The sequence below is a fragment of the Pangasianodon hypophthalmus genome, chromosome 12, assembly GCF_027358585.1.
Source record: "Pangasianodon hypophthalmus isolate fPanHyp1 chromosome 12, fPanHyp1.pri, whole genome shotgun sequence".
NCBI lineage: Eukaryota > Metazoa > Chordata > Actinopteri > Siluriformes > Pangasiidae > Pangasianodon > Pangasianodon hypophthalmus.
In genome coordinates this window covers 22,446,675-22,473,755 of record NC_069721.1, presented here as the reverse complement: position 1 = coordinate 22,473,755, position 27,081 = coordinate 22,446,675, and the positions used below count along the sequence as shown (strand labels likewise).

Here is a 27,081-nt window from a genome sequence, read left to right as displayed (position 1 = left end):
AGGTATTAGCCCATTTAATATTAAAGGAGAAAACATTAATTGTGACTTCCATAAGACTGTCACAGTTTAATAGCAGGAAGTAGGACATGAACATGCATTCACAATCACCAAACACTTTCTAATTTAAGCGGCCTCAGAATTATATAATACAGAAAAGACACAAATCATGTCAGGACAAAGAGCACGATGAGGCATTTTATATCTGTCACACTCACATCTTTCTGTTTCTCTGTGTCCCACATGTAACCACCCTGCACACACACACACACACACACACACACATAAACCCTTATACATCTGCCTGGGATTAGGAGATTAGCAGACTAGATTGCGTGAATCCAGCATGAGTAGGCAAGATGTCCCTGCTCTATTTATTGGGAATCCTTTTTTTTTTTTTTTTTTTTAAAAACACACACGGCCTTTGGCACATGGTCTATGGTTAAGAATTGTAAACACACTTTACACATAAAAATTAATTAATTAATTAATTCAAAATCACCCATTTGAGCTGATATCTTCATGCTAAAATAAAGTATTTTTCCCTTTTTGATTAAAAAAAATCTGATCATGGCTGCAATTTATGGTATAATACACTATTTTATAAGCTGCTGATTAAAGAGGGTGGAAGCCATTCTGCTAAATTAAACCAAATTTGCAGTGATTACTGTTAACGTGATAATTACATCCAGGACTATTCATATTGCAATACATTGACAATATACAGAACTAATAGATACTATTTAGATTTAGATTATTATTATTATTATTATTATTATTATTATTATTAATTATTGGATTCCTATTAGATTTATTTATAGCTTCTCAATGTTTTCCATTTTCTCATTCATATATCATCATTTCGGTCTTTTTTACTGTTCACTTCTAAATTGTCTATTGTGTTTAATGTCACACCGTAATACATTTGACATCGAGTCAAAATGCAAGTGCTTAAGTGTTTAAAGGTAGTTGTCTAGACTGCATTGTAAAAACTCTGTCTTGGGTGCTTCTACTAAAAAAAAAAAAGAAAGAAAAAAAAAAATCTGGCAACTTGAGAGGTGTAAGTGATTTGCATAATCTGAGTGAGGAGCCCAGAAAAGTGTGCGCGTAACCCGACTCTGAATATGAGGAACTTTATATATATATATATATATATATATATATATATATACATATATATATATTATATACTGACCCTAAGTCAATACCTCTGAATGCAGCCCTGAATCACAAGTTCTGCTTATAGAAGAACTAAACTGGGTCCGAAACTGGATTCTCTAGGCAATACCACTGGTGTTTTACCTCAGCAGGAGTCATCCTAAGCATAGGTGTTTAGTGCATACGTTTAAATGCCTGGAAAATGTATAACTGAACCGAAATAGAGGAATTCTTTATTAGAAATCTTTAGTCACACTCTCGGCATGTGACCTGTAATATGGGACTAATTTTATACAAATGACTTAGAAGAACATATAACACACTTAAAAGCAATTAACTAGCAGCGTCAGTAAGAACATCTGCACAGAGGTTCACTGCAACTGGACTTAAAACGTTCACCTTCTCAGATGAGAATATGCAGATTGCTAGACAACCTCGTTTCGAGTTATTTACTAGTATTTTGCTGCTATATCATCTTTATACCTGATGTAATGAATGAACCTAAAACAAAAATGCAATGAAACATTCGCAGAGGTATAGAGGATTTAGCGAAGATAAAGGAAGCAATTTTATATACAGTGAGCACAGCATATAAAACCATTACTTCATATCCCCATAGTGGGTACAGCATATAAAGCTATTTCTTCATATGCTCATTTAATGCTTCTGGAGATTTTTTTTTTAGGGTGTCTGAGGTAAGCAGGTCATATTTTACTGGGAGTGTATAAAAAGTTTTACTACTTTTTAAAGCATGGCTGTAAAATGTGGAAATTAATCAGGATATTCAATTTGCCTCCACACACGTGCAATATATAAGTGAAAATCAACTAAGCTACCTGCTTAAACACTTCAAAAGTCAGGAAAACATGCATAAAATATCTCTTTTTCATAATGCTGGTGTAAATATTTCTTGCTCTTGCAATACGAAAGTTGCTCTTTGGAGGAATTAGACACACTACTGGATCGTAATTAATAAAGACCTCCAGTAATAATGGACTAACCGGATTAACTGTCCAATTTCCTTTTTAAGTGGCTCGAAATGTCATGGTACTATGACAAAGTAAAAAAAGGGAAAGAAGAAAATCACTTGACAGACCGAGTCAGCCACTTAGCAGCCTTGCTTCTGGTAATTAGCTCCAGATTTAACATATTTATTATGTGATATTAAAATGTAGGACAAAGACACGGAATTCATCACGATCTTTAGGCAAAATCACAAACCTCATACTTCGAGTGGAAAAGTTATTCTCCAGCACCAAAGCTTAGACATGTTCCTGAGGAGCTGCCATTTTGAATTTATATGATGTGCCGCCTTCTAGGATTAGTTTTTTGGAGGTAGACTCTGCAGGAGGGAGACTTTTACAGACACATGGCCTTTATTGTCATTTCCACCACAGGGTTTTTGAATTTTTGAATATTATTGGTCATTTCTTTTTTTATAAGGGCATCAGTTTCTATGGTAACAGCTAATTTATGGGGACTTGTACAGTGGGCGCACCACATTAATGGATTACTGAACAAAGATGTATAATTATTGATTATAATGGTGAAGTTTTCTTTAATGAGACGTCTACTTAATGTTTATGGAAGGAGTCTCCAGTATCAGCACTTTGTAAAGCTTTTCCTGACACTGGAAAGTCTCAGGAGTACGGAGTTTGCTCTTTATTTATTTATTTTTTAAAACATGAAAAGCTATGTTCTTGTCATATTACCTAAAGAGAGAAAAAAAGAGGATGTTGAGGGAATGACTGTTTATACGTAGCTGCTCTACTGTAAGTGATAACAGGAACCAACTTATTTTGCAGACGTTCCACAACATTAAATGTTACTAAATGGATAAAAACTATGATGTGTTGTTCTTTAATGCATAAAAAAGACAATCATTGGCAAATTGCTGTGATATAAGAGAAATAAAACACTTTGGGACATGCTGTTATAGGAAAATAATCAACTTTGGAGTAGTAACAGTAACTCTGCTTAGTGTCAGGCTGAATCACACCACCATGTCATTGATTATTTTCCTATAACAGCATGTCCCAAAGTGTTTTATTTCTTTATTTATTCTTTATGCCTTTCTTCAGGTGGGTGGAGCTTGGCTCCAGTACTAAAATTTAATGAATATAGAAATCATTTCATCATGATATCCAATTAACTATATACTCACAAACAATCCTTAAGGCCTCAGCACGATTTATGCTGAGATGACATAATTAGCTGCTTCCCCAAATAATATGGTGTAATTGTGGAGCAAAGGGATGATGTGTTATGTGCATGGAAGCTGGATGAACTTTGCGGACAAACACGATGTGATTGGTCATTACAAACTAGTTGTGCCCAAGACGATTCATTCTGAGCATCACATAGGTTTCCCTAGCATGCTAAGCTTGCCATCCTCAAACCTCAATGTATTTAATGATCTCACATATCACCTTCATGTTATATCCCTTTTCCTTTTCTCTTTCTAAACATGGACCAAAATAAACAGTTCTTCATCTTTCTTCTGTTCTAACATTTGTTTATTTACTTCCCTTATGTTCTCTCTGTAGTCACAGAAAGTGTCATGAACTTTTAATAGCGCCACCTGCAGTACTGGAGTGCTTCTACGCAACTGCTAATGCGAAACCGCACGCAGTATGTAAGCTTGAACGCTCACAAAGGTTTCATCTTTTACACAACCCTTACAGACATCATCTCCACATGTAGCAAGCTGAGGTCTTTATACAAGTACTAGCTACACTAACACTCCAAACACCTCCTCCTCTAAAGCCCTGTCCCAAAGTCAGCATTTCGGGCATGTCATTGAAGTGCAGACCTACGGGAGTGATCAAGGGAATGAGGGTGTAAAAGCAAGCATTTGGAAATGTCCCCAAAGCTTTATAACATCCCAGAATGTTGCTTCTTGTGTTCAGTGAGGTGCTTTAATGATGGCTCGCCGTTCAGCCGTTCCGACAGAGTTACAGACTCGGTGCCATTACTCACTCAAACGCTCGTGCAGACTGTTGCTATCAGCTGTAAGTGAGAAATAATTAGAAATAATTGGCTGCAGTGTCCAATGAAAATGTAATCTTCATTTTCCATGTGAAGATGAATGAAGTTCTTAATTATTTCATTAAAAAAATCCACATTGTTCACACTTACAAATTCAAATAATACAGCGTGACGAAGTCAGCTGTCTTCATTCAGTAGTTCTGTTTGAAATTATATGTAGCTAAGATATAGATGAGGTAATTAGGGAGTTATACAAATTAGGTAATTGATCTCAAATATGTTGGTTTAATCGCTTATTTCACAAATGAGGACCATGAGACCAAAAGTGCCCCATTTGGGACATGGCCATTTGGGTTCCATGATTATTCAAGAATTCAGCAGCGCTGTGGTATAATATCATTTTAATAACCAAGGACAACTGAACTCAACAACACAGTGATGGCTATCATTACTTGAGACTAATCCCGTGCTCTCTGGACACACAGTCATTTTCTTTCAATGTTGCTTGAACAAATACAGCCACCACTCCAGTAAAATCACATTCTATTAGTCAGAAACCAATAGATTTCTCTCCAAACATCAAAAACACAAGAAAACAAAGGAATATGTGCTTGGTCAGATTTAAGAGAACATAGTTTCATTGCTTATACTAAATTTCATTTAAACAAGCTTTTAATTAGAGGGCATGGTGGCTTAGTGGTTGGCACGTTTTCCTCACGCCTCCGACATGTGTGTGTGTGCAGAGTTTGCATGTTCTCTCTGTGCTTTGAGGGTTTCCTCCCCAGTCCAAAGACATGCCTTGTAGGCTGATTTCCAAATTGTCCATGGTGTGTGTGTGTGTGTGTGTGTGTGTGTGTGTGTGAGATTGTGCCTTCCAGTGGGTCCATGGTGTGCCCTGAGTCCCCTGGGATAGGCTCCCCATGACCCTGTGTATGATAAGCGGTACAGAAAATGGACAGTTTTTAATTCCTAGTTGGAAGTATGTCAAGTGAGTGTGATCAATTTGCACAGTATTAACATTATCCAGTTACATTCTAAAATCTCACAAGGATGTTGACACAGCAGAGACCCGGGATCGATCCTGAGCTCAGGTGAGAATGCAGGCTTCGATTTTATTCAGGGCTTTGAAAATACATGATCAAATCACGCTGGATGTATGAAAACAAATTGTGTTAATGTAACTCAGGTCAATCACACTGAACCGATGTACGTATTTAGATTATGTAAATTCAATTAGCTTTTTTTCGGTGTAGCTATGTTTTTCAAAACATAATACTTTCAATTTTATTACTCAACCATTTAGTCTTAAACACTCTTAAGCCCTTATTTACTAAAGGTTCATGTAGGTTATGTAAAAATGTGATAACAGGATCTAAGGAGGATTGTTTCTTTCACATGAACAAAATAATACATCTGTTTTGCATGTTTGGTTTAATATATATGCTGTTTCGGGACATTTCTACCTAAAAGTGCAAAATACAGGGCAGCATTTATGCAAGTGGATGAGTTTTGAACATCGTGTGAGATAGAGTGCAAAAATGAATACGACTGAGGGCAGGTACTAAATTTGTAAAAGCTTGATTTTCGCTATTTGAAAAAAATGGCACTATTCTTACATTAAAGTTTCTCCAGATTTTACCTTCTTATCTAAAATTAATAAAATGATATCAATTAGTTTTCATTTAGAACTGAAGAGAAGCCGTGATGAGCTTGGCGTATTAGGGAGCTTTAAGTAAAAACTCATCTCACTGTGAGATACTGAGAGCGTGCAAAGCTTTATTAGGAATACTGTTAAGAATTGAGAGTGTCATTTGTTTAAAATTATTCTATGTCACTGCATAATTAGTATGTTAATCTGTAATGATAATTTATTTGTTATTATTCTAAAAAAAAATAAAATAAATATAAAATAATAATAATAATAAAGAAGACCATTGACTAGCTGTGTCCAGACTTTTGATTGGCTGTGTATTGTTTCATTCTCCTGTTCTACTTATCTGTCAGAATTGCCTTAAAATATACTTTGATTCAAAGAATGAGTTTTTTTATTTGTATTGAACAAATAATGATTAATAAGGTTATCGATAATGACTGGCAGACTCAGTCGGCTAATAAAATATTATTGTAACCAAAATGACAAACCATGTTACTTCTGCAATGGCAGATCCAACTCTATAAACAGAAATCACGACTGAAAGTGGCATTTGGCTGATGTAACCAGTTTTCCTGCTCCTCCAGACAGGAACACGAAATCCAATACAGAAATGAGTCTATTATTGTTACCGACTGTTACTCCTACATGTTAACCATTTTGAAGCTGCATGGGAATTAACTGTACTCAGAGACATCGTGTTATTACTGACAAAACAGTGAGGAAATGGTCCAACTTGATTAACGTCACTTTCAAGCATAGTAGCCAAACCCCATAAGTAAAAGCTAAACTGACTCTTGTAAATGTCAGATCTCTAAATAACAGGACATTTTTCTTAGCAATCTTATTTGTGATTGAAAACAGTGTGTTCTTGACAGAAGCGTGCCTTGGTTTAAATGGAGTGGTTTCTCTTCATTTTTTTTTCCAATGCACTATATTTATTTTTTTCTGCAGCACCTTAGGTGAAAAAATATTTGTTTTAGATTTTCTTTTCCTTCTAATACTTGCCTATTGTACTGTTGGGCTAAAACACAATCTCGATAATTATTTATACCACAGTTTCTATAACAGCAGCTCTGACAGTAGTGCAGCTGCTGTACAAATCACAGGTTTATGTTAATGCGCTCGTTCTAATACGGTATTGTTTATAGAGTAACAGCTCATTCGCAGGGACTTGTATGCTGAGTACAAAAAAAAAATAAAAATAAAAAAAAACATGCTGTTAGTTGATAAATAAAAACCTGCAATCAGGGACATGATGAAGTTTACTGTAAAGAGATGATTATTTAACATTTATGGAAGGAGTCTCCAGTGTCAGTGCTTTGTAATAATCACCAACATGGGAAAGGCTTTATGCTTTGCAGTTTCTTGGTAACAGGCTGCATATTTTCTGTCTTATTAACTAAAATATAGTAATCATTGCCAAATCGCTATGGTATAGGAAGAATAAAACACTTCCAGACATGTTGAAAACAGTAATTCCGCTTCATCACAGCACCCCACGTGTTATTTTTCTATAACCGTGTGTTGTATGCCTTAAATGTCTGTTTATGTTTATTATTAATAATTCAAAAATTGTTTTTTACACTGATCAAAACTAACAAAAGGCTATATAATCAATTTAGCTTGTAACCATACTTGATTTCATTTAGCTTTTATAAGCACACTCTCTTAACACAAAATTTTGTCTAGGTCCATGGTTCTTAAAGTGGGGTCTAGGGAAAAACAAGGGATCTAAACAATCTGCGATTTTCTATGATTATTTAACAAAAGATAATTAAATAATTAACATTTCTTTTTCTTATAACAAGAAAAAGAAATGTTAATTTTTTTTTTCTTTTTTTAAAACAGTGGTGGAAAGCAGAATATACCATTGTCAAAGTTATTACACCAGTAAATATTGTCATCTTGAATGCAATGATAATTTTACTAAAATTTAATTCTATAGGTAGAAAATCCAGAAAGAAAATAAACTCTCTAGATCCAATAATAATTAAATAATGCACCTGTTTTTTAATAGTTTGTTTGTAAAATAAATATGTATTGAGTGGGTCTGTGATTTTTTCCCCAAGTTTTAAATTAAAGAGGTTCTTGACTCTCAAACATTTGAGAATTCTTGGTCTAGATTGCGGCTCTAGAGCTGATCATTTCAGGAGGATTGTGTGCTAAAAAGCATATTCTTGTTTCAGTCGTAACATTGATAGTTACTTCAAAAGTGACAAATTGAGCTTTTTCAAGTGCACTGCGTTTAGTTAGCACATGAATATCGCTCAGAATCATGGCCATACTCTAGATATAGAAGAATGTATGCTAATGAGCATCAACTTGTTGACCCTGTGACTTACTTTTCAACACATTTGTCAGTTTGCTAATGACAGGGAATTGAAAGTCATACAACGCACCACACTGCAGATGATCTACCTGCGTCTCATGAAACCTTGACATTCCATTGCTATAATCATGTTAACACATGGTTAAGAATTAAGATCCGCTCTCGAGCTGCATCTGAGGAAATCGAAAAGAACGTCTCTGACTACACTGGAAAAATGTGTAGTTACAGCTGCGTAAATGAGACTGTCATAAAGCCAAACAGGCGCTGAGAAAAACTGGGTTAATGATCCGTTGCGGAATTTGCAAAAGATCGACATTAATAACAAGACAGAACACTACGGAAGGCAAAGATATTCTACTCTCTATGAAAATAATCAGAGATATATTGATTTTTTAACTTGTGAAAATTCAATGCTTGACTCACTTTAGAGCATTTGATTATTGTTCACTAACATTATGGTTTATATGTGATCAGATATACAACAGAGTCATGAAAAAGCAGCACTTTGATGAATCACCTTTTAGATGTAGGTAATAGACTTTTTTGTTCCATAAAGCCCCGATTTCCCTAACGTGACTTAATTAATCCTGTCTTTAATCATTCATGTTAAAAAATTAGGGAATCATAAATTTAGATATAATTTCAACACTTATTTGTGTATTAGAAATTTCTTCCTGGAAACAGGGAACCTTCCTGATTTTAAGTCAAATTTCAACTGAAGAAATATAATCAATGTTTTGAAGAAATATAAGCAGTGTTTCTCCAGTTTATACATCATGAGTAAACCGTATATAAAATGTAGAATTTTAGTCAGGTTCAGAGCACAGTAGTAGTAGTAGTAATAAGAAGTTATTGTAGTAGTAAATGTATGTTGTTTAATTTTCTTTAGTTGACACGGTAAAAATCTCCGATTTTTGGTGGATGAGCTTCTCTTGGAATGGTCATTGTTGTGCCATATTTTTTCCACTTTTAAATAATGGATTTAATAGCACTCTATAGGATGTTCAAAGTTTTGAATACCAAACCCTGATACGAGGGTGAGTCAAATGAATACCTTAACAGTGAGACATACAATTTAATCAAATGTTTATTAGGAATCTCGACTCTCATTATGTGCTGAAACACTTGAATGAACAACAGAATTGAAATTGACATTATGTAGAACAATCACCAACATGTAGTTCTTCTTGTTACTAATTTATAAGCCTCAAATACCCTTAAAATACACCTTGACCTTGTCTGGTTCAATGCCAAAATATAATAATCTGGTGTCATCCACTTATTGTATTTTTCGTGATATTGCACTAACGAGCGATTCCTTCTGATGGACTGAGAGACGGATAGACAGACTGATGGCAAAAATCTTAGAAAGTCAGAAAATGGGCCTTGGGTTCCTATACATGAACGTCCAAGTAATATCTCTGTATGACAAACAGGAAGGGAAAAAAAAGGACTATTTCAGACATACGACCTTGTTGTGACCTTGACCCTGTTTGGATCAATTTCAACATCTAATCAGTTCATCTGCTAGTTATAATGATAATTATATGTACATTATAAATCCTACAAACATTTTAACCACTCATTCTTGAGATATCACAAGATTCTCTGGTGGATGCACGGGCGGGCAGACAGACAGACAACCCGAAAACATAACACCGTAAAATGGCAGAGGCATAAAAATTAAGGATTTCATTTTACTCACCCTCACACTTTTCCAGAACTTTGTGCCTTGGTCTTCATGATGCTGTTTGTTTAGATATGTTCTCTAACAAACTCAAGGTTCTTCCACCAATGGGTGGATTTATACAGAGGTCATGTGACACTTTAATTGCACACCCATGAACACCATTCAGCTAATCATGTGACTTCTGATGGTAACTGGCTCGCCTCCAAATCAACATCTAAGCCTTTTGCTTTAGTGCTCTAAGGATTTACATTTAACCACTCTCAATATTTAATACTCTCTTTTATTAGTTTATAATATAGTTTAAACTTCCAAAATTGAATCATACTACTATTTCTAATAATTATCACAACAGTCCAATTTTATTTTTGGCTTTTATTAATTTTACTCATCTTGATTTACAACCTTACTAGTTATCACTTCCTGTTAAAATTATTTTACTTATTATGGGCCTTTTTTTATTTCATTTTCTTTATTAACTTTCATTTTCCTTAAGGCTTCCTGTTTATTGCATCGTGTTTTTATATTTGCTCCTGCAATAAAATTCCCTGGGCCAAATTTTAATTGTATAAATGATAGCCTATTTACATATTGGACAGTTATTCACTCAATGGGAAGGCGTTTTATTTATATTTAGATATTATATTTCATCTGACGCGTCTCTACATCTACAGCATCAAGACAACTCCGTACTTTATCCATTATGACAGAAATCGTGGCTTTAGTCAGAGACACTGCAACAGGGATTATTTATCAGAATAAACCGCAATGTACATGAAATATTAGATTTATATTAACATGTAACTTTGTCATATTGTAAATAAGATGCACTGGCCTCTGGATATGAAACCAAACACTTCACCTTAGCACAGATTGCTCTTATTACCTGTATGCCTCTATTTCCCCGAGAGAGAGAGAGAGAGAGAGAGAGAGAGAGAGAGAGACTTACACGAGGTTGCCGATAACTGATGCTACAGAACAGATTGCTCATCTACAAGCTCAGCTTCTCATTTCTCCATCATTTTCATAAAACCCCATATCATGCAGGGCTGAGATGTTTCTGCTCAACACATAGCATTTCACCTTTTGCGCTTTGATTGCTTCTGGTTGCTTCTGATTCCTCTCGATTCTGATTGGCCAGAAAGTGTTGATTCTTTTTCTATAAGAGCAGCTCTGACATCAGTGCAGCTACAAATTACAGGTTTATATCAATGCGCTCATTCTAATATGTTATCGTTTCTATAGTAACAGCTCATACACAGAGACTTGAATGATGGACACTCTACATATTCTAAGCCTAATAATAGAGAACAGAGAAATCAGGGTGTGAAGGTTTGCACTTTCTGGTCTCTCTGACATGACAAGCTGCATTTTGTTCATCTTATTGACTTGAAGAGAGAGAAAAAAAGAGAGGCTGGTGAGGGAATGACTGTATAGAGCTACTATAATGGAAGTGGAACTAACATGTTTCGATGATGTTCCTCAACATTAAATGTAGCTGCAAGTGGATAAAACGTACAACATGGTGATAATTAGTAAATCAAAGATGTATTCATTGACAAATTGGTGTGGTTTAAGTGTGGTTTATTCACCCTGAAGTTGATTCTTTTCCTGTTTACTCATTCTGGTTTAAACTGATGAGAGACTCTACATACTTTCTTTTTTTTTTTTTCTTTCTTTTTTTTAATAGATGAGAGCGAACTCACCTACGGTTGTTGACTGATTTAACATAACGTACAGTCTGAACTGTAAAATAAATAAATAAATAAATAGGTAGGATTTTGAATTTAAACAAATATTATAGTGTCTGTATACTCAATGTTATACTGCTTTCGTGCTATAAACTTAAAGTATTTTTTAACTCTGAAAAAAAAAGCTGATTCAGTTTAGCTAGTAGAGTATTTCCCAAATGCCCTGTAAATGGATTAAAGGCAATTTTACATGGAGGAAAATAAAATGCAGGAACCAGTTAGTTAGCTAGTCCAGCCAGCTTACTAAATAATATATAAATTAGCCTTATGACAGTCAACCAACCTTATAATATTGCTTTATATATATGTAAAATTGCGTTCCATGCATCTTCAAGGATCTGCCATGGTTCCCCTTTAGACTTGATTTCCAGACAACTTTGAAGATTCATTTCATTTTTATGGAAACCTTCTTTTCTACTGACTTCTTGGAATCGATTCTACACGTCTCTGGAGCTGTAGTGGAGCGATGAATAGCGTTCTTCCTCAGTTGGTGTTGTGATGATGGTGGTGTACAGCGCTGTCTAAGACATCAACTTAAAATCTCCCACTGGGTTGAGATCTCATGAGTGTGAAGGCCATAGCGTATGATTTACAACATTTTCATCCCCATTCAGTGAGCCCTCACTCTTTGTGCATGGGGTGGAGCCATCCTGGAAGAGACCACGCCCACCAGAAGAGAAATGTTCCATCATAGGATAAATGTGATCAGTCTGAAGAACTGCAGTATTGATTTGCAGTGATGTTTCTGTCTACGTGTACAAACCATGTGGAGCCAAAACATGGCAATGAAATAAATAAATGCCCCCCAGAGCATGACAGCATAACGGAGCCACTGGTTTTCCAATGATTTGTCATCCATCTGTAGGTGTGAGTCAGAAAAAAGCAGCTGATGGTTACTGATTTTGGTCAAGAGCAGATCAGTGGTTCTTTGTCAATTCACAAAATTTCAGTCGCAAAAAACCTTGACCACTGAGCGATCACTGCCCTCTATAGCTTCAAGGACAGAAAGCAGGATATATTACACTCTGAAGAGAAGCACAGATCCTGCCCTGGAGCTCCTGCATGATCTAAACTCACGCTGTGACTAATATTTTATCCCAATAATACAATAACAGTGATCGTAACAGCAAACAGTATGGTATACCTGCCTTCATGAGAACATGACAGCCATTCTCAAAAAGCTTCACAATGCATTAATATGGGTTGAAATTTTAAATTTAAAGTAGCTTTTTTGATTCTTCTAGTAAGTAAGGAGTAGTAAGTAAGTAAGTAGAACAGGCTCGATGACATGGACAGAATACTACATGCCATGTTCAACGCTTGACACAAGTAACATTTGACCTGGATTGTATCAATTGGCATGATTTCCAGTTCATCCAAACACGCTGAGAGAGATTCTCATTCTTTTTCCTCAGGATGCTGACTAAACTTCTGTAGCCAAATATTGTGATAATGCGAAGCCGTAAAGAAAACTCAGCCTTGATAGCGGCAATAAATCATCCACCAATTTCCTACAGGAGTCTCAAAGCAACTGGGACATGTTCATGGAACATTAATCCAGAATCGGGAAAGAAATGGAGGCGTGCGTCTGAGCATGAATATCACTGAATCATGGATCAATGGATCAATATCTGTAGACTGCCCTGCCCTTATGCTTGAAAATAATGATGCTGTTATTGAATTTGAGCACATTTAGCATCATTTAGGGGTCATAAGTGTAATTTTCTCCCAGTTTTGACCACATCATTGGACAATCTGACTTATGAAACTGTATTGGCTTGATTAAAGCTGCTAGAAAGCTGCTGAATGTCTCCTTTGAATGACTCCAGGACCAAACCCAGGAGCATGTGTAAGAATTTGGGGCGTCCTCATGGGCCCACTGCTCTGGACAAGTTTTATTCTTGACATAGTGATGCATCCACAGAGATATATGTACACCGAACACTTTATTAGGAACACTATACTGATACTGGGTAGGGCCTCCCTTTGCTCTCAAAACAACCTCAGTTTTTCATGGCATGGATTCCACAAGATGTTGGAAACATTCCTTTGAGATTCTGGTCCATGTTGACATGATTGCATCATGCAGTTCTTGCAGATTTTTCAGGTGCACTTTCATGCTGTGAATCTCCCTTTCTACCAAATCCCAAATATGTTCTATGGGATTCAGATCCTGAAGATGACTGGGAAGACCACTGAAGAACATTGAACTCAGTGTCATGTTCATGAAACCAGTTTGAGATGACTTTTGCTTTGCATCATCATGCTGGAAGTAGCCATTAGAAGATGGGTAATTTGTGGCTATGAAGGGATGCACATGGTCAGGAACAATGCTCAAATAGGCTGTGGCATTCAAGCGATGATTGATTGGTAGTAACAGGCCCAAAGTGTGCCAAGAAAACATTCCCACACCATTACACCACCTCCACCAGCCTGGACTGGTGACACAAGGCAGGTTGGGTCCATGGATTCATGCTGTTGGTGCCAAATTCTGACCCTATCATCTGTTTGCCTTTGCAGAAACTGAGATTCCTCAGACCAAGCTACTTTTTTCCAGCCTTCAACTGTCCAGTTTTGGTGAACCTGTGCCCACTGCAGCCTCAGCTTTCTGTTCTTGGCTGACAGAAGTGGAACCCAATGTGGTCTTCTGCTGTTGAAGTTCCGCCTCAAGGTTCGATGTGTTGTGCATTCTGAAATGCTTTTCTGCTCACTATAATTATACAGAGTGGTTATCTGAGTTACTGTAGCCTTTCTGTCAGCTCCAACCAGTCTGGCCATTCTCCACTGACCTCTCTCATCAACAAGGCGTTTCCATCTGCAGAACTGCTGCTCACAGGATGTTTTTTCTTTATTGCACCATTCTGAGTAAACTCTAGAGGCTTTTGTGCATGAAAATCCCAGGAGATCAGCAGTTATAGAAATACTCAAACCAGCCCATCTGGCACCAACAATCATGCCACGGTCAAAATCACTGAGATCACACTTTCCCCCCCATTCTGATGAATGATGTGAACATTACCCGAAGCTGCTGGCCTGTCTCTGCAGGATTTTTTGCATTGCACTGCTGCCACATGATTGGCTGATTGGATAATTGCATGAATGAATAGGTGTACAGGTGCTCCTAATAAAGTACTCAGTGAGTGTACACACAACAGCTCAGTCTTGATGAGATTTAGTTTTAGGTGATTAGCTTCCATCCATAATGAGATCCATGCAGGAACATGGGTGTCTGAGAGACAAATCCCACGTCTTCATTCATTTTTTTTAAGAAAACACAGAGATTAGATTAGATATTGATCTGATATTAGCATCCTCACAGTGACCGAGTAAGACTCTGGAAGCTTCTGTTGCAGAGTTACACAGGCAGCCGCTTCCACCAGCTGAACGCAAGCCATATGCTGCAATTGCACAACAACTCTCCACAACTCTAGAATGAGGTGCTTCATATCTTCACCATTACTCACCAATCAGTAGCTTGTTGCAAAATAAACAGGAAATACTACATCTTGTGCATTTTACTGGCTGATTTGTAGATTATCCCTCTCGTTTATATGTGCCATTACAAACAGTGTATTTCAGAAGCCGATGTCAGCTGGCCCATGTCTGGTGAGCACAGACCACCGGAAAAAATAAAATAAAATAAAATATACATTAAAAAATGAGGACTACAAAGTGAAATGTCTGTGTAAGTGCAACTGGTCATATTTCTCAGCATATGGTGCAAACGAACAGAGTCAAGTAGTTAATTTTATTGTAGGTTATTTATTTATATATCAGTATAAATAATCAGTAAGCCTACTAGAGGTTAAGGGCACATTTTTATTTATTTATTTTTTTAAACTTACATATACATTGAAAAACGGTGTGTCACTTGCTGCAATTGTTAATTTAATTATTAATTAACTGATATGCGACCGGATGCTGAACAGTGCCTTTAAAAGACAGTAGGGGTATTTTTATTTTTTATTTTTTTTTTGTGTGTGTGTGTTGTGTCACAATGTCTGTGGAAAAATCCTTAAAGGTTCTAGGTAGAAACTAGAGTTTCCTTACAGAAAGGATTCCAAGGAGTACTTCCCTTTAAGAAGCAAAGAACAATTAAATATTGCAATTTTTTTTAGGAATATGTGCATCCATACTTAGAAATTTCCATCCATTCTCTTTACCACTTATCCTACACAGGGTCATGGGGCAACCTGGAGCCTGTCCCAGGGGGACTCAGGGCACGGGACCAACCCACTGCAGGGCACAATCACACACACCCATTCACACACTACAGATAATTTGGAAATGCCAATCACCCTACAATTCATGTCTTTGGACCGGGGAAGGAAACTGGCGTACCCAGAGGAAACCCCAAAGGTACGAGAAGAACATGCAAACTCCACACACACAGGACGGAGGCGGGAATCGAGCCCCCAACCCCAGAGGTGTGAGGCAGCAGTGCTAACCACTAAGCCACCATGCCCCTCCTACTAAGAAATGTCATAATATTAAATATTTTAAATGGTCTAATGTTCATTTAAAATAAATAAATAGAAATGAAAGTATATGTCTGTGCATTTAGACCACATATATTTGATACTTGAAGGCAATCATCTCAGTCAGCTTGTTTCATTTGTATGAAATCTGTCACGCATGTTGAAAACTGACCAATCACAGCGTCGGAATAAGGAAGGGCGTTACAGGGGTGTGGCTTTGACGAAATCGGTTTTAAAATGGGCGGGGGCGGGGGCGGGGGGTGACAAAGCCTTGAGAACAAACGTCAATAATAATAATATTAATAATAATAATAATTATTATTATTATTATTGTTATTATTGTTATTATTATTATTATTATTTACAGTATCAAAGAAATCTCAATTTTCAAAAGGTCCAATATCTCTTGCAATAAAAAAAAGGAGGAGGAGAAGTCTCTCCTGACAGGCGGGTGTGTTTCGGCAGAGGGCTGTGTGTGTGTGTGTGTGTGTGTGTGTGTGTGTGTGTGTGTGTGTGTGTGCATCAGTACCGGAGGCGCTTCATAACCCCTTCATAGAGGAAGCGCAAAACCGGAACAAGTCCAGATCCCGTTAAAAGGATTCGCTCGTTATTCCTGTTTAGTGCGCACTTGGCTCACATTCAGACTTTGGGGGCTATTAAGAGTTATTTCTGTTACTGCAGGTTAGTGCAGTGTGTCTGTGTGTGTGTGTGTGTGTGTGTGAGAGAGAGAGAGAGAGAGAGAGAGAGAGATGGGACAATATCTCGCTTTAAGACTCTAACATTGCCGACACGGGACTGTGACACAGTACCCACTATACAGTTTATAACAGAGAGGAAGTACATAAAAAAATAATAAAATAAAATACAATTAAAACTAGCACATCGCTGCACAAGCATGGCTTTTTGGAAAGGGTTTGGACAGGCACTGATGGTGTCTGTCCCAGCATGCTGTACAGCTCTGAGAAATAAAACCCATAAGTTGTAAAGAGATGCCCTGAGGATGGAGGTGTAGTGATGAAGAGGAGGCTCTATCACTCCATAGTGCCCTAATAAGCTTTTTGACATGCTGTTTGTTTGATAAATGCGATGCGTAACGGCTGGAGGATGATAAAGATAAAGGCATGATGCGTAAGGATGCGAAAAAGTGTGTAAAGCAGGAAGAACGCGTGAAAAAAACAATCTTTCACTTTCTAATGTAGCCTAATATTTCTGATAAGCACTAAAGTGAGTGAGATCCATCCTCCATTAAAACAAAAAATCCCATCTAATCTGTGATTATAGGAGCAGTCGGTATTTTCCCTGCAGTCTAGAACCAGGATACATCTCAGACCTTTCATTTTTACTATCTTTACGCGCATTTTAACTTTATTTTTTTTTTTTAAATTCAAGGAAAATCAATCAGTCTCCATCCTCCATCTGGGCATCCAAACATCCAAGCGCGCTGCGTAAACTTACCTGTTGTACAAACGATGAAATTGGCTTGAAGAATAATCAGTATTTCCCAGATTATATCCATGTTTGATTTTCTTCCTTCATTCCAGGGACATGGTGCTCCAGAAACACGGCAGATCAGTTGCAGATGTCGAGTCCAGCCAGCGTCTTTCCCGTTGCACACCTTCCACAAGGTAACATCACACACACACACACACACACACACACGCGCGAGCGCGCGCGCACACACACACACGCACACACACACTCACACTCACACACACTGAGAGAGAGGCGCGTTTATCTCGGAGACATGACGCCGCGCTTCAGAAACGCACTCAAAAATCCACTAAAATCCTCCACGCATGTGCTTCACTTGGCGTTTCTCCGCGTCCTCGCCGAGCTCCAGACAACAACAACAACAACAACAACAAAAAAAACACCCGCACTTTAAAAGGGTGCGCGCTTTAGTTTCCCGGAGAGGCTCTGAGACGCGCCGCGGACATGATGGAGCCGTCCCGATCCTGCAGAGAGAGTCAGAGAGTGAGAGAGGGGTGGGAGAGACTGAAGGAGCGTGTGCGCGCGCGTGTGTGTGTGCGTGCGTGCGAGAGAGAGAGAGAGAGAGAGAGAGAGAGAGAGAGCGTGAAACTGTCTCTGAAAAAGAGGGAGAGGGGTGCCGCAGTAGTTTTAACTCAGCCTAGTAGTCAGTAAGAGCCTATAGGATCTTTTGGTGTACGGGTGGGGGCGCTTCCTGCCCTCCTTTTCAGGCTGCTTTACACACACACACACACACACACACACACACACACACACACACACACACACACACACACACACACATACATTCTCAAACTCAACACCAGACACTCCCAAAATCAGACAGTGCTTCAACTCCATCCATGCCATCTGCTCTATATGGACCACTCCAGTGAGTACCTTCCCTTGTTGCTGGGTTGGTATCTTCAAGGATACGTTTTTTGTACGTTTAACAAGTAACCTTCACCTGGAAATGTTAATATGGCGTTCCTTTACAAATGATTTAAGGTCCAAAAAAGGACCGTTTGAGGATAGCAAGAAGGAATGGTGCAGTTTAGTACTCTTTTTTCTGAGAGGGTGGGATAGCAGGAATTATGGACCCTGGTATGTACTGGGATCCTTGGGCCACATAATTTACTTTCCTGCAACTGGTAATCATCACAAATAGCTGCACATAGTGCTAAATCTAGAACCATTAAGGATTCTTGGGTTGTCCGACTTGGAGGAAGCCTTAAAGGTTCTAACGACAACTGTGTTTCTCTTTCAGAAAGAAAATGAAACCCTTTTAGGAAGCTAAGGAGACTTAACTATCCAAAAAAATCCCCCAAATTCACCATCTAGTTGTGTTGGAATAGTAGTGAGCTAGGTTACTAAACTGTACATACAGTATACTTTATGTCTGGGGTGGTACCTTTATCTTTCCTACCTGTAATAAGTACTTTCCATCTGGAAACTTGGATATTGTGTACCTTTACTAATGATTTACAGTACATAAATGGATTGGAATTATCATTTAAAGCTTTAAACATACACTATATACACATTTCTAGGTAAAGGATGCATACTAAAGATACAAAAAGTGTACCTTTGATGGCACCACCCCAGTGGCAAGGAAAGGTACAGTTTAGTACCCTTTTTACTGAGAGTGTAAGGTAGACCAAGCCCCCTGAAAAGTTTATGCACTGGGCCCTTTGCATCACCTCATTTACTTTACCATAACTAGCAACTATCACACCTAGTGGCACACAGTGCTAAATCTAGAAACATTACAAATTCTTGGGTTGCACACCAGGGGGAAGCCTTAAAGGTTCTACACAGAAACCTCCAACTGAGTGTTTTCCTTTCAGAAAGGGTAAGGCTTTTTGTAGAATGGTAAAACACTTTTAAGGAAGCTAAGAGGCATAACTTTTCCCAAAAAGCCCTTGAATTCCACCCACTAATTCAGTTAAGACTGTAGAGAGGTAGCAGGTTTAAGAAAATCAGTGCCCAAGTGACTATAATCAGCCATAATTATAGCATTTTAAAAATATATATATTTTTAGATTTCTTCTTATAAAATGACACGCTACACAGTACAGTGGCATAAATACTTCACACTATACTGAGTGCATAACCATGCTTCAGGACTTGCAGTGATGCAGTCACTGACTGAATCTCTTTGAAGTCAAACATGGACACCAGTTATGCCCACTTGGACTTGGACAGCCCCTGTGCTAACTGCAGGCCTATGTCTCAGAGTCTGGTCTAGTGTAACCCTCAGCACCGAATAAACCATTTCACGTTGCACCTGTTGTGACAGAGTTCACTATGCCACAGTGCAAGGACTTTGACAGGATTCAGGCAGGTCACAGCTTAGTTGCCTGAACTCAACACACATGTTCTGGCTAAATCAAATATAAGTAGGCCAAGCCTTATCTCCCAAATGCCACATCCGTGGCAAACTGGTAATGCGGGGCATTCCTAACGGAAGTCCAGTTGGGAGTGCTGCTCTAATGGAGAGTGATAATCACCACAGATGTCTAGCTTACAGACTGGGGAGTGGTGTCATTCCACAGGGTAAGAGGCATTTGGCCCCCAGATTTAAGGTCAGAACACATCAGCCAGCTGGAATTAAGCAAAGTCTGCCCAGTCAATATTATGATAGTGATGCCAACTACCAGGAAAGCAAGACGTCAAGCAGCCTTGCAAAGAATCTCCTCAGGTGGACTTAGGAGGAATTCGACCAATTCACTAGTGCTGTACAATGGTGCAGTGGGTGAACTGTCAAGACAAGAAGGAGAGCGGCGACTGCACCCAGAGGAGGTATGCCAGATCTAGGAAGAGTTTGATCAAGCACAGGTGGACCTCTTCACCCATGCCAAGCCAAGTGTTGTTCTTTCTGGAAGAGCCAGACAATCTTACAATTTGTTATATGCATTTTTTCCTCTATTGCTGATTCTTACCACCGTCTAAACGGTTCTGTAACTATGCATCAGGGTCCTGCTTGTGACTCTGAGATGGCTGGCAAGACCTTGGTTCACACTGCTGCTTTCACTAGTTGTTGGAAGACTTTGTAATAAAGATGTAAATTGCAGCCATCACAGTTTACCACAGTACCACTGATGGAATACCTTTAGTCCTAGTTTCCAAGGAGACAGCATGGGATCTCCCCTCTGGGATGGAGTCCATTAAGTAACCTCCTTATGAGCCTCTTATGTAGGATGCTGACTTGAAATGCCAACCATGCCCTGTATCCAGATTCTACAAGGTTAACATCACTCCTCCCAGTGGCCTGAGTGAGTAGGTCATCGGTGAGCACCTTTCATGTAAGTCCTGTTATGTTATCTAGGTGTCTCACACCACCCCTGGCAGTTAGGAGGAGTAAAATAGAAAGCTATTTCCTTGTCATTTAGAATGTGTGTTGGCTTGGTTCAATGGAAAGACTGTATTCAAAGATTCAATGGAAAGGCTGTATGATGGTATTTAATGCAAATACTGCAGCATACGACACTATGTGACTGTGTTGCAAGGTTTTGGTATCCAGACCCCTGGTTGTTATCTGGGGTTCATAGAACCACAGTTGCATGCATAACGAGAAATGGATTTTGCCATAGATTTTGAGTACCAGGGTACATTTTTTATTTAGTTATCACTTTTGTTGTCGTTATGAAATAATGGTTTTGGGGCTAAACAATTCTGTGTTACTGTTCATCAAGAAAACATACATTTATACTGTACTTCAGAGGCTCAAATCCATGTAATCCATGTATCTCTAAAGCCATCTACAATGTCTTTAATACTGCTATGTACAGTATGTCTAGGTAAAAATAAAACAAAATGTCAGACTTATTGCTGTCTTTCCAGACAGCCTAACTTTCAGAGTAAATCTCGACAGCAATTGTGGCAGAGTTGAACTTACATCATAGTACAGGGCATTGCTTATAAAATTCAGAAAAATGCCTTTATATCTGCTATCTGCTGTAGGCCTCTAGCACTCAAAGCGATTTTAAAGGCCACAACCTCTTTATCTTATTTATTTTTTTATTTTTTACTACTACTGCCTGATATCTTGAGGTTTTCTTGCCTCTTGGACTCCAGATGCATAGCGTTTAAGGAACTTAGATCCTAGTCCATCTTAGGTATTGAAAATAAAAGACCACATTTATCTGTGATGATCATGATTAAAGATCACCGCTTTAATCCTAGTTTGTTGTGGACATTTTCCTAGTTGCAGGGCAGATATGAGCGAGAGACATGTCTTTCCTCCCACACTTACCCATAGATTTACGAACAGAATTCTCTGTCCGTGCCTAGAGTACAAACATGACATCTGGAACACTTTCCTGTTTGAAGAAAAATGGAGTGGAGCTATGCAGTGTTAAAGCGGGTCATGCATTAAAAGTTTTTTTTTTTTTTTTTGCCGAAGAAGTGGTTGAAAAGCTTTTTGTGCTTTTTAGGACAAATACTATTGACACAGAAGGGATATAAACATACAGGAAATAAGCAAATAACCACATATTTACTTTCCCGAGATGTCAATGTGCATGATTTACTATCATTATCACCATAATCCCAAAAATTAAAGATTCAGCATATGGTTGGTGCATTAAACATTTTTGAGAGAAACCGGACATTTTGGACAAATGAGCAAAGTGTTTCTGGTTCTGTATGAGGTGTAGCATACTCTACTGAAAAGCAACAACTAAAATTCCTCTCAGATCTTTATTGGCACTGGTAATCTGGCTGTGGCTGTAAAATCTACAAGCAGTTCTAGCATTTCATGGTGGCCCAATGCCTTACTAAAGCTATGTTCACAATACCATGTTGAAGTGACACAAATCTGCCTTAATGTGACACAGATCTGATTTTTTTCAGGACTGTGTGGACATAAAAATATGATCTTTTCAAATCAGACTTGAACCACCTTTGTATTTTGGTCCTAGATCAGATACATATCTGATTTGTGGCCATGTGACATGAATGAGAACACTCAGATCAGAATTCATGTGGCTAAGTCTAAATTCAAGGAGACAAAAGATTTGAATCAACATAGTAGCCATCATTGCTCAATGTGCCTCTTTTATGAATAACTTGGAAGCATTTTAGGGGACAGCCCCACTTGTTCTCCTGCAGAAATACTTTGTGAATCCTGTCCAAACAGTGGTCCAAATGCTTCTCTTTGTAAATCTCTCAGCGTAGCAGTGCCAGCAATAGCTGCAAAAACAGCAAAAGCCAGCCATCTGGCCTTTTTTTCACCTCCTCGACCTGATCATATACTGTACATATGTTTGCAAACCTTCAGAGCAGATTGCGACAAATGCTTGGACTACTAGGGCATTCATTTGTTGCTTCTATTACAATGCATTGTCTAACAAATAAGACTTTGTTTGTTGTTTACAGTGATCATGCAAAATTGATGTTGATATGTGTATGCAAGACAGATAGTTTCAAGTAAACAATGTGAACCGTTTAGATAGAAAGATCCAATCTGAGGGGGAAAAAAATCAGAATTGTGCAATATAGCTTATAGTATGATCGTAGCCTAATACACTCTATGTTGTTGTCTTTTTTCCTTTACTTTGCCACCTGGGTGTATTTGGTGGGAATTAGTCCTGCGGCTGCCTCAAGGTCTCCATCCAGTGAGATGTCCCTGATACAGCTCTAGCATAAGCCAACAAGAGGAGATCCTTGTAAGGTGTCCAGATCACCTCAACTGGCTTCTCTCAAAAGAGTAAGTCTGTCTCTACCCAGATTAAGGTTACCAGGACCCACCCAGATGTTGAACGTGGTGTCCACAGGCAATCATCTGATGACTAAGCCATCCCGAAAAAGGCGACTTGGAACCATTTTGTGGGCTCACTACCGGCAAGACTACAGATGGGGTCAACTGCAATGCCAGTCAGGTGATGGACAGTCTTAGATGGACCAAACCCTTGGCAATTATGTTCATATCATCTCTCTTTTTTTACTTAACATATATTTTTATTTATTTGTATTTATCAAAGTCTATAAGCTGTAGATATGCAAATGTGATTTTCCCCTTAAGACATTCATACTAAGCTTGATTAAGTCCCATTTTCTTAATCTGTAATTACAATGCTTTGAGCTACACAATGTCACTAACAGGTGACCTAGAAAGTGTTAAGAGTTCCAGAAAGGTGCCAATTAGGATGTTAGATATATAATAGGCACCTTCCTTTGTTCAAAAGCTTTAGGCAGTGTTACTGAAGATGTTAAGACTAAAAGGTTGTGAGTTCAAATCTCAGGACTGTCCTGGAGCAAGGTCCTTAACCCTGAAACTCTCTGTTATATGTGTGTGTCTGTGTGTGTGTGTGTAGAGTGGATACTGGATAAAAGTGTCTGCCAATTGAAATCATGTAATAAATGTTAAAGAGGCAGAAGTGTCTCAAGGAAAATCAGTGGCTCTGATGGACCACAAAACTGCTTCTACTCAACTTAAAGTGAACATGAACCTCACAAATGAGGAGTGACAATGACACGGCTAAGTTTAACTAACTTAAGGTTAATAAAGGCTCATAAAGCATCTCTGATTCTTAACATAGCACGACTGTTTAACACTGCAGTCCAGTTCAATCTGCTGAGATGTTGCTGATGGACTGCACTAATGACAATCAGGCTTGCGTAAACAAGAATGACCGGACATCTAATGGGAAAATCAAAACATATTAGGCCCGCTAGACGATTTGTATTTCAGCTTCCGGAAGCAAATAGGCATTGAACTACAGCAAGTGAAAGGGAAACATGAGAAATGTATTCAAATAGAGTGATTGCAGCAGGGTTATTTGATGTTAACTGTATAAGGGTGATTCCATTTTTAACAACCTACAGTATATGGATGTTTTTGATAAATAATTTAAAACATTTAGAAGGGCACTTTTTTGCCTGCACCAGTCCACTATAACTTGAATTTACCTAAATTAATAATGATTAAATTACTTACTTACTTGCATTAATATACATCCTTTTGTGCATCTAATGTACATTTAAGTCCCATAACATTCACTCAACACTGTTACCTGAACACATTCACCCCTATGAAATCTTTGGAATATTCCCAGTGACATGTTCAAAAGGAAGTTGCATCATTTGAATTTTCTGAAGATCAGAATTCTGAAGATTTTTTTTCTTAATTTTCTATTTTCAGTATTGTGATTTTGACTGAAGGTCACTTTGACAGTAAAGTAATACAAAAAAATACATTTTAAGTAAAGCATTAGGCTCTTCTTAATGACATCATGCTATTAGCATGGATGCTAGTTAAGCCCTTTTTTGTGTACTTGCTAATTCTTTGCTAAAAAGAAAAGAAAATACTCACCTTGTTACTCATTTAAGAGGAAACTGCATTCTGTCAGAAAAGAAACCTTTGATAACACTTGTTTATTGTTTATTTAATGTTTATTACAATGCACACAAAGAGCACCACAATCATGGAATCACACGTAAGTGTGTGAGAACTATTTCTGATGCAATACGAATGCAATGCTCTGTTTTCATTAATATTTTCCCTGACTGGACCCGAGTCCTAATGCATCACTCACTCTTGGTTTCGCATCTCCCCTGATATATACACTAATGAGATGTGTTTGCATTCATTTGCCGGGTTTATTTACTCGAGAGTGAGGGTTTATTTTTTGTAAGTGAGGGTTATAAGTGGAAAGTACGCGTCCTGGCTGCAAATCGCAAAAACATTCAGCGCTGATCTTATTATCCATCTAATAATAAAAAATGCAGGTTGTATTTGTTTGGAACATCTCTCCTGGGTTTACACTTATTAAAAATTAAATGAAATAATGAAAGCCATTTCTTTCTTCCGATGGGAGAGTAACCGCAGGTCGCAACAAGCTTTGTATTCTGTATTGCACACCTGAACACACTTAAACACGCCTCTGAAATCATAATTCACCTTCAACGACAGAAGAAATAGTGATGTAAGTTCCCTCTCTGAGTTGACTCATGGATGAATGTTGATCAAAAATAAATGACCGCTTTTCTATCAATCAACAAATTACGGTGTGTTTAAAAATACCTGGTGCGCCTAATGCCCATCAGATTAACAGGACTAATGAGAATTGTTTCATCCCTGCGAATGCCTCATTTGTTTTATGTGGGTTTTTTAAAGCTCCTCTTCAGCTACTGAAGCGAGAGCATGTGGTTACTCAATTACACGGCTGACTAACGATCATTTTTTTTATTATCCTTTATCGCCACGGCCATTTGTCCTGCTTAATATCCCCTCTATGTTTGATAAGGTTTTAAATTTTAAAGTGTGTACTATAAGGCTTCTGATTATTACACCTTATCAGTGTGTGTTTTATATATCTAACTAACTCATTCGCTTTCAACCTGGAAATCATTCACATCACTTTGAAACACTTGTGAGCCAGAGGCAGCTGGATGGAAGTGCAATGTCTTTTTAGTGTTTTTAGTCATCAAAGCTTTAACTGCAACATTCATGTTCACATCAGGCAGTCTGATGTCTGAGGAAACTAAAGAAACAACGATTCATCGCTAAAGTCCTTTTGGATTAATTTTACATTTGGAGGTGGGGTAATATACAGTCATTATTACTGGAGTATCTCTGGGAATTTAGTCCCGTTTGAATCCGTTATATCAATAATTTTTTTCAGACTACACATTCACGTGTCTGGAAAGACTACTCTGAATTTTACCTTCTTTAAAATGGAACATCGTCCTGTCTTTTTCCAATCTTCAACTGACCAGTTTGGGTGATCCTGTGCCCACTGTAGCCCCAGATTCCTCTTCTTCTCTGACAGAAGTCCAACCCGATGTGGTCTTCTGCTGTTATAGTTCATCCGCTCCAAAGTTCAACCTGTTGCTCATTCTGTGATGCTTTTCTGCTCACCACGGTTGTAAAGAGTGGTTATTTGAGTAACCGTATTCTCCCTGTCAGCTCAAAGTAATCTGAACATACTCCTCTGATCTCTCTCGTCAACAAGACGTTTCCGCCTACAGATCTGCTGCTCACTGGATGGTACATAGTTTCATAATGAATAAACCAGAAGTAAAATGTAATATAAATCATCAATATCTACTATTAGCTAGAATTTGACTTGCTGCCTAGATAATTTGAGTACAAGTACAGCTATCCAATTTTATAGTATAAACATGCCAAAATGATATAAAAGTATGGTAATGAAGTACACTTAATGAAATATTTTCCACCCCTGGGTGGGGTTTGGTATATATATAATAGGATGCCATTTTAAACAGCCAGTTGTAGGTTTAGTGCTAGACTTTATTTTCCTTTTCATGAGCAAACAGTTATTTCTGAGGATTCTTATACCTGCACGATCTGCATAATTTCCCCCAGGAATTTCCTGATTATGATTCATAGAGTGTATAATGGAGGTACAGGTAATATTTACTTAAAACCTCTCAATGGTTTAGTAAATAAAATGACACACAGGCTGCAGTTTCATATGGCAAACATATAGACGGTGAATCATCCCATCATCACATGGTTTTGCTCTTACGCAATTGCTTTTTTTTTTTTTTTTTGGAGTCATCCTTCCGTGTGGCTGGAAACTGTGGGCCTTTAGTTATTCACCCTA

The 27,081-nt window shown here is 37.9% G+C and overlaps 1 protein-coding gene and 1 long non-coding RNA gene across 2 annotated transcripts in view; both read right to left on the bottom strand.

Annotated features, from left to right (window-relative positions):
* The window catches only part of ca10a (carbonic anhydrase Xa), a 191,986-nt gene extending 173,873 nt beyond the window's left edge, over positions 1 to 18,113 (bottom strand). Inside the window, exon 1 of the mRNA XM_026914735.3 lies at positions 17,498 to 18,113. Coding sequence (XP_026770536.1) covers positions 17,498 to 17,558 — 61 coding nt within the window. The 5' untranslated portion in view covers positions 17,559 to 18,113. The remainder of the gene's footprint in view (positions 1 to 17,497) is intronic.
* Positions 4,528 to 15,584, bottom strand: LOC128319517 (uncharacterized). The gene is made up of 2 exons (XR_008302975.1): positions 9,832 to 15,584; positions 4,528 to 5,069 (listed from the first exon to the last, which is right to left on the bottom strand). It is a non-coding gene; the product is annotated as an uncharacterized LOC128319517 (long non-coding RNA).
* Positions 18,114 to 27,081: the final 8,968 nt, after the last annotated feature.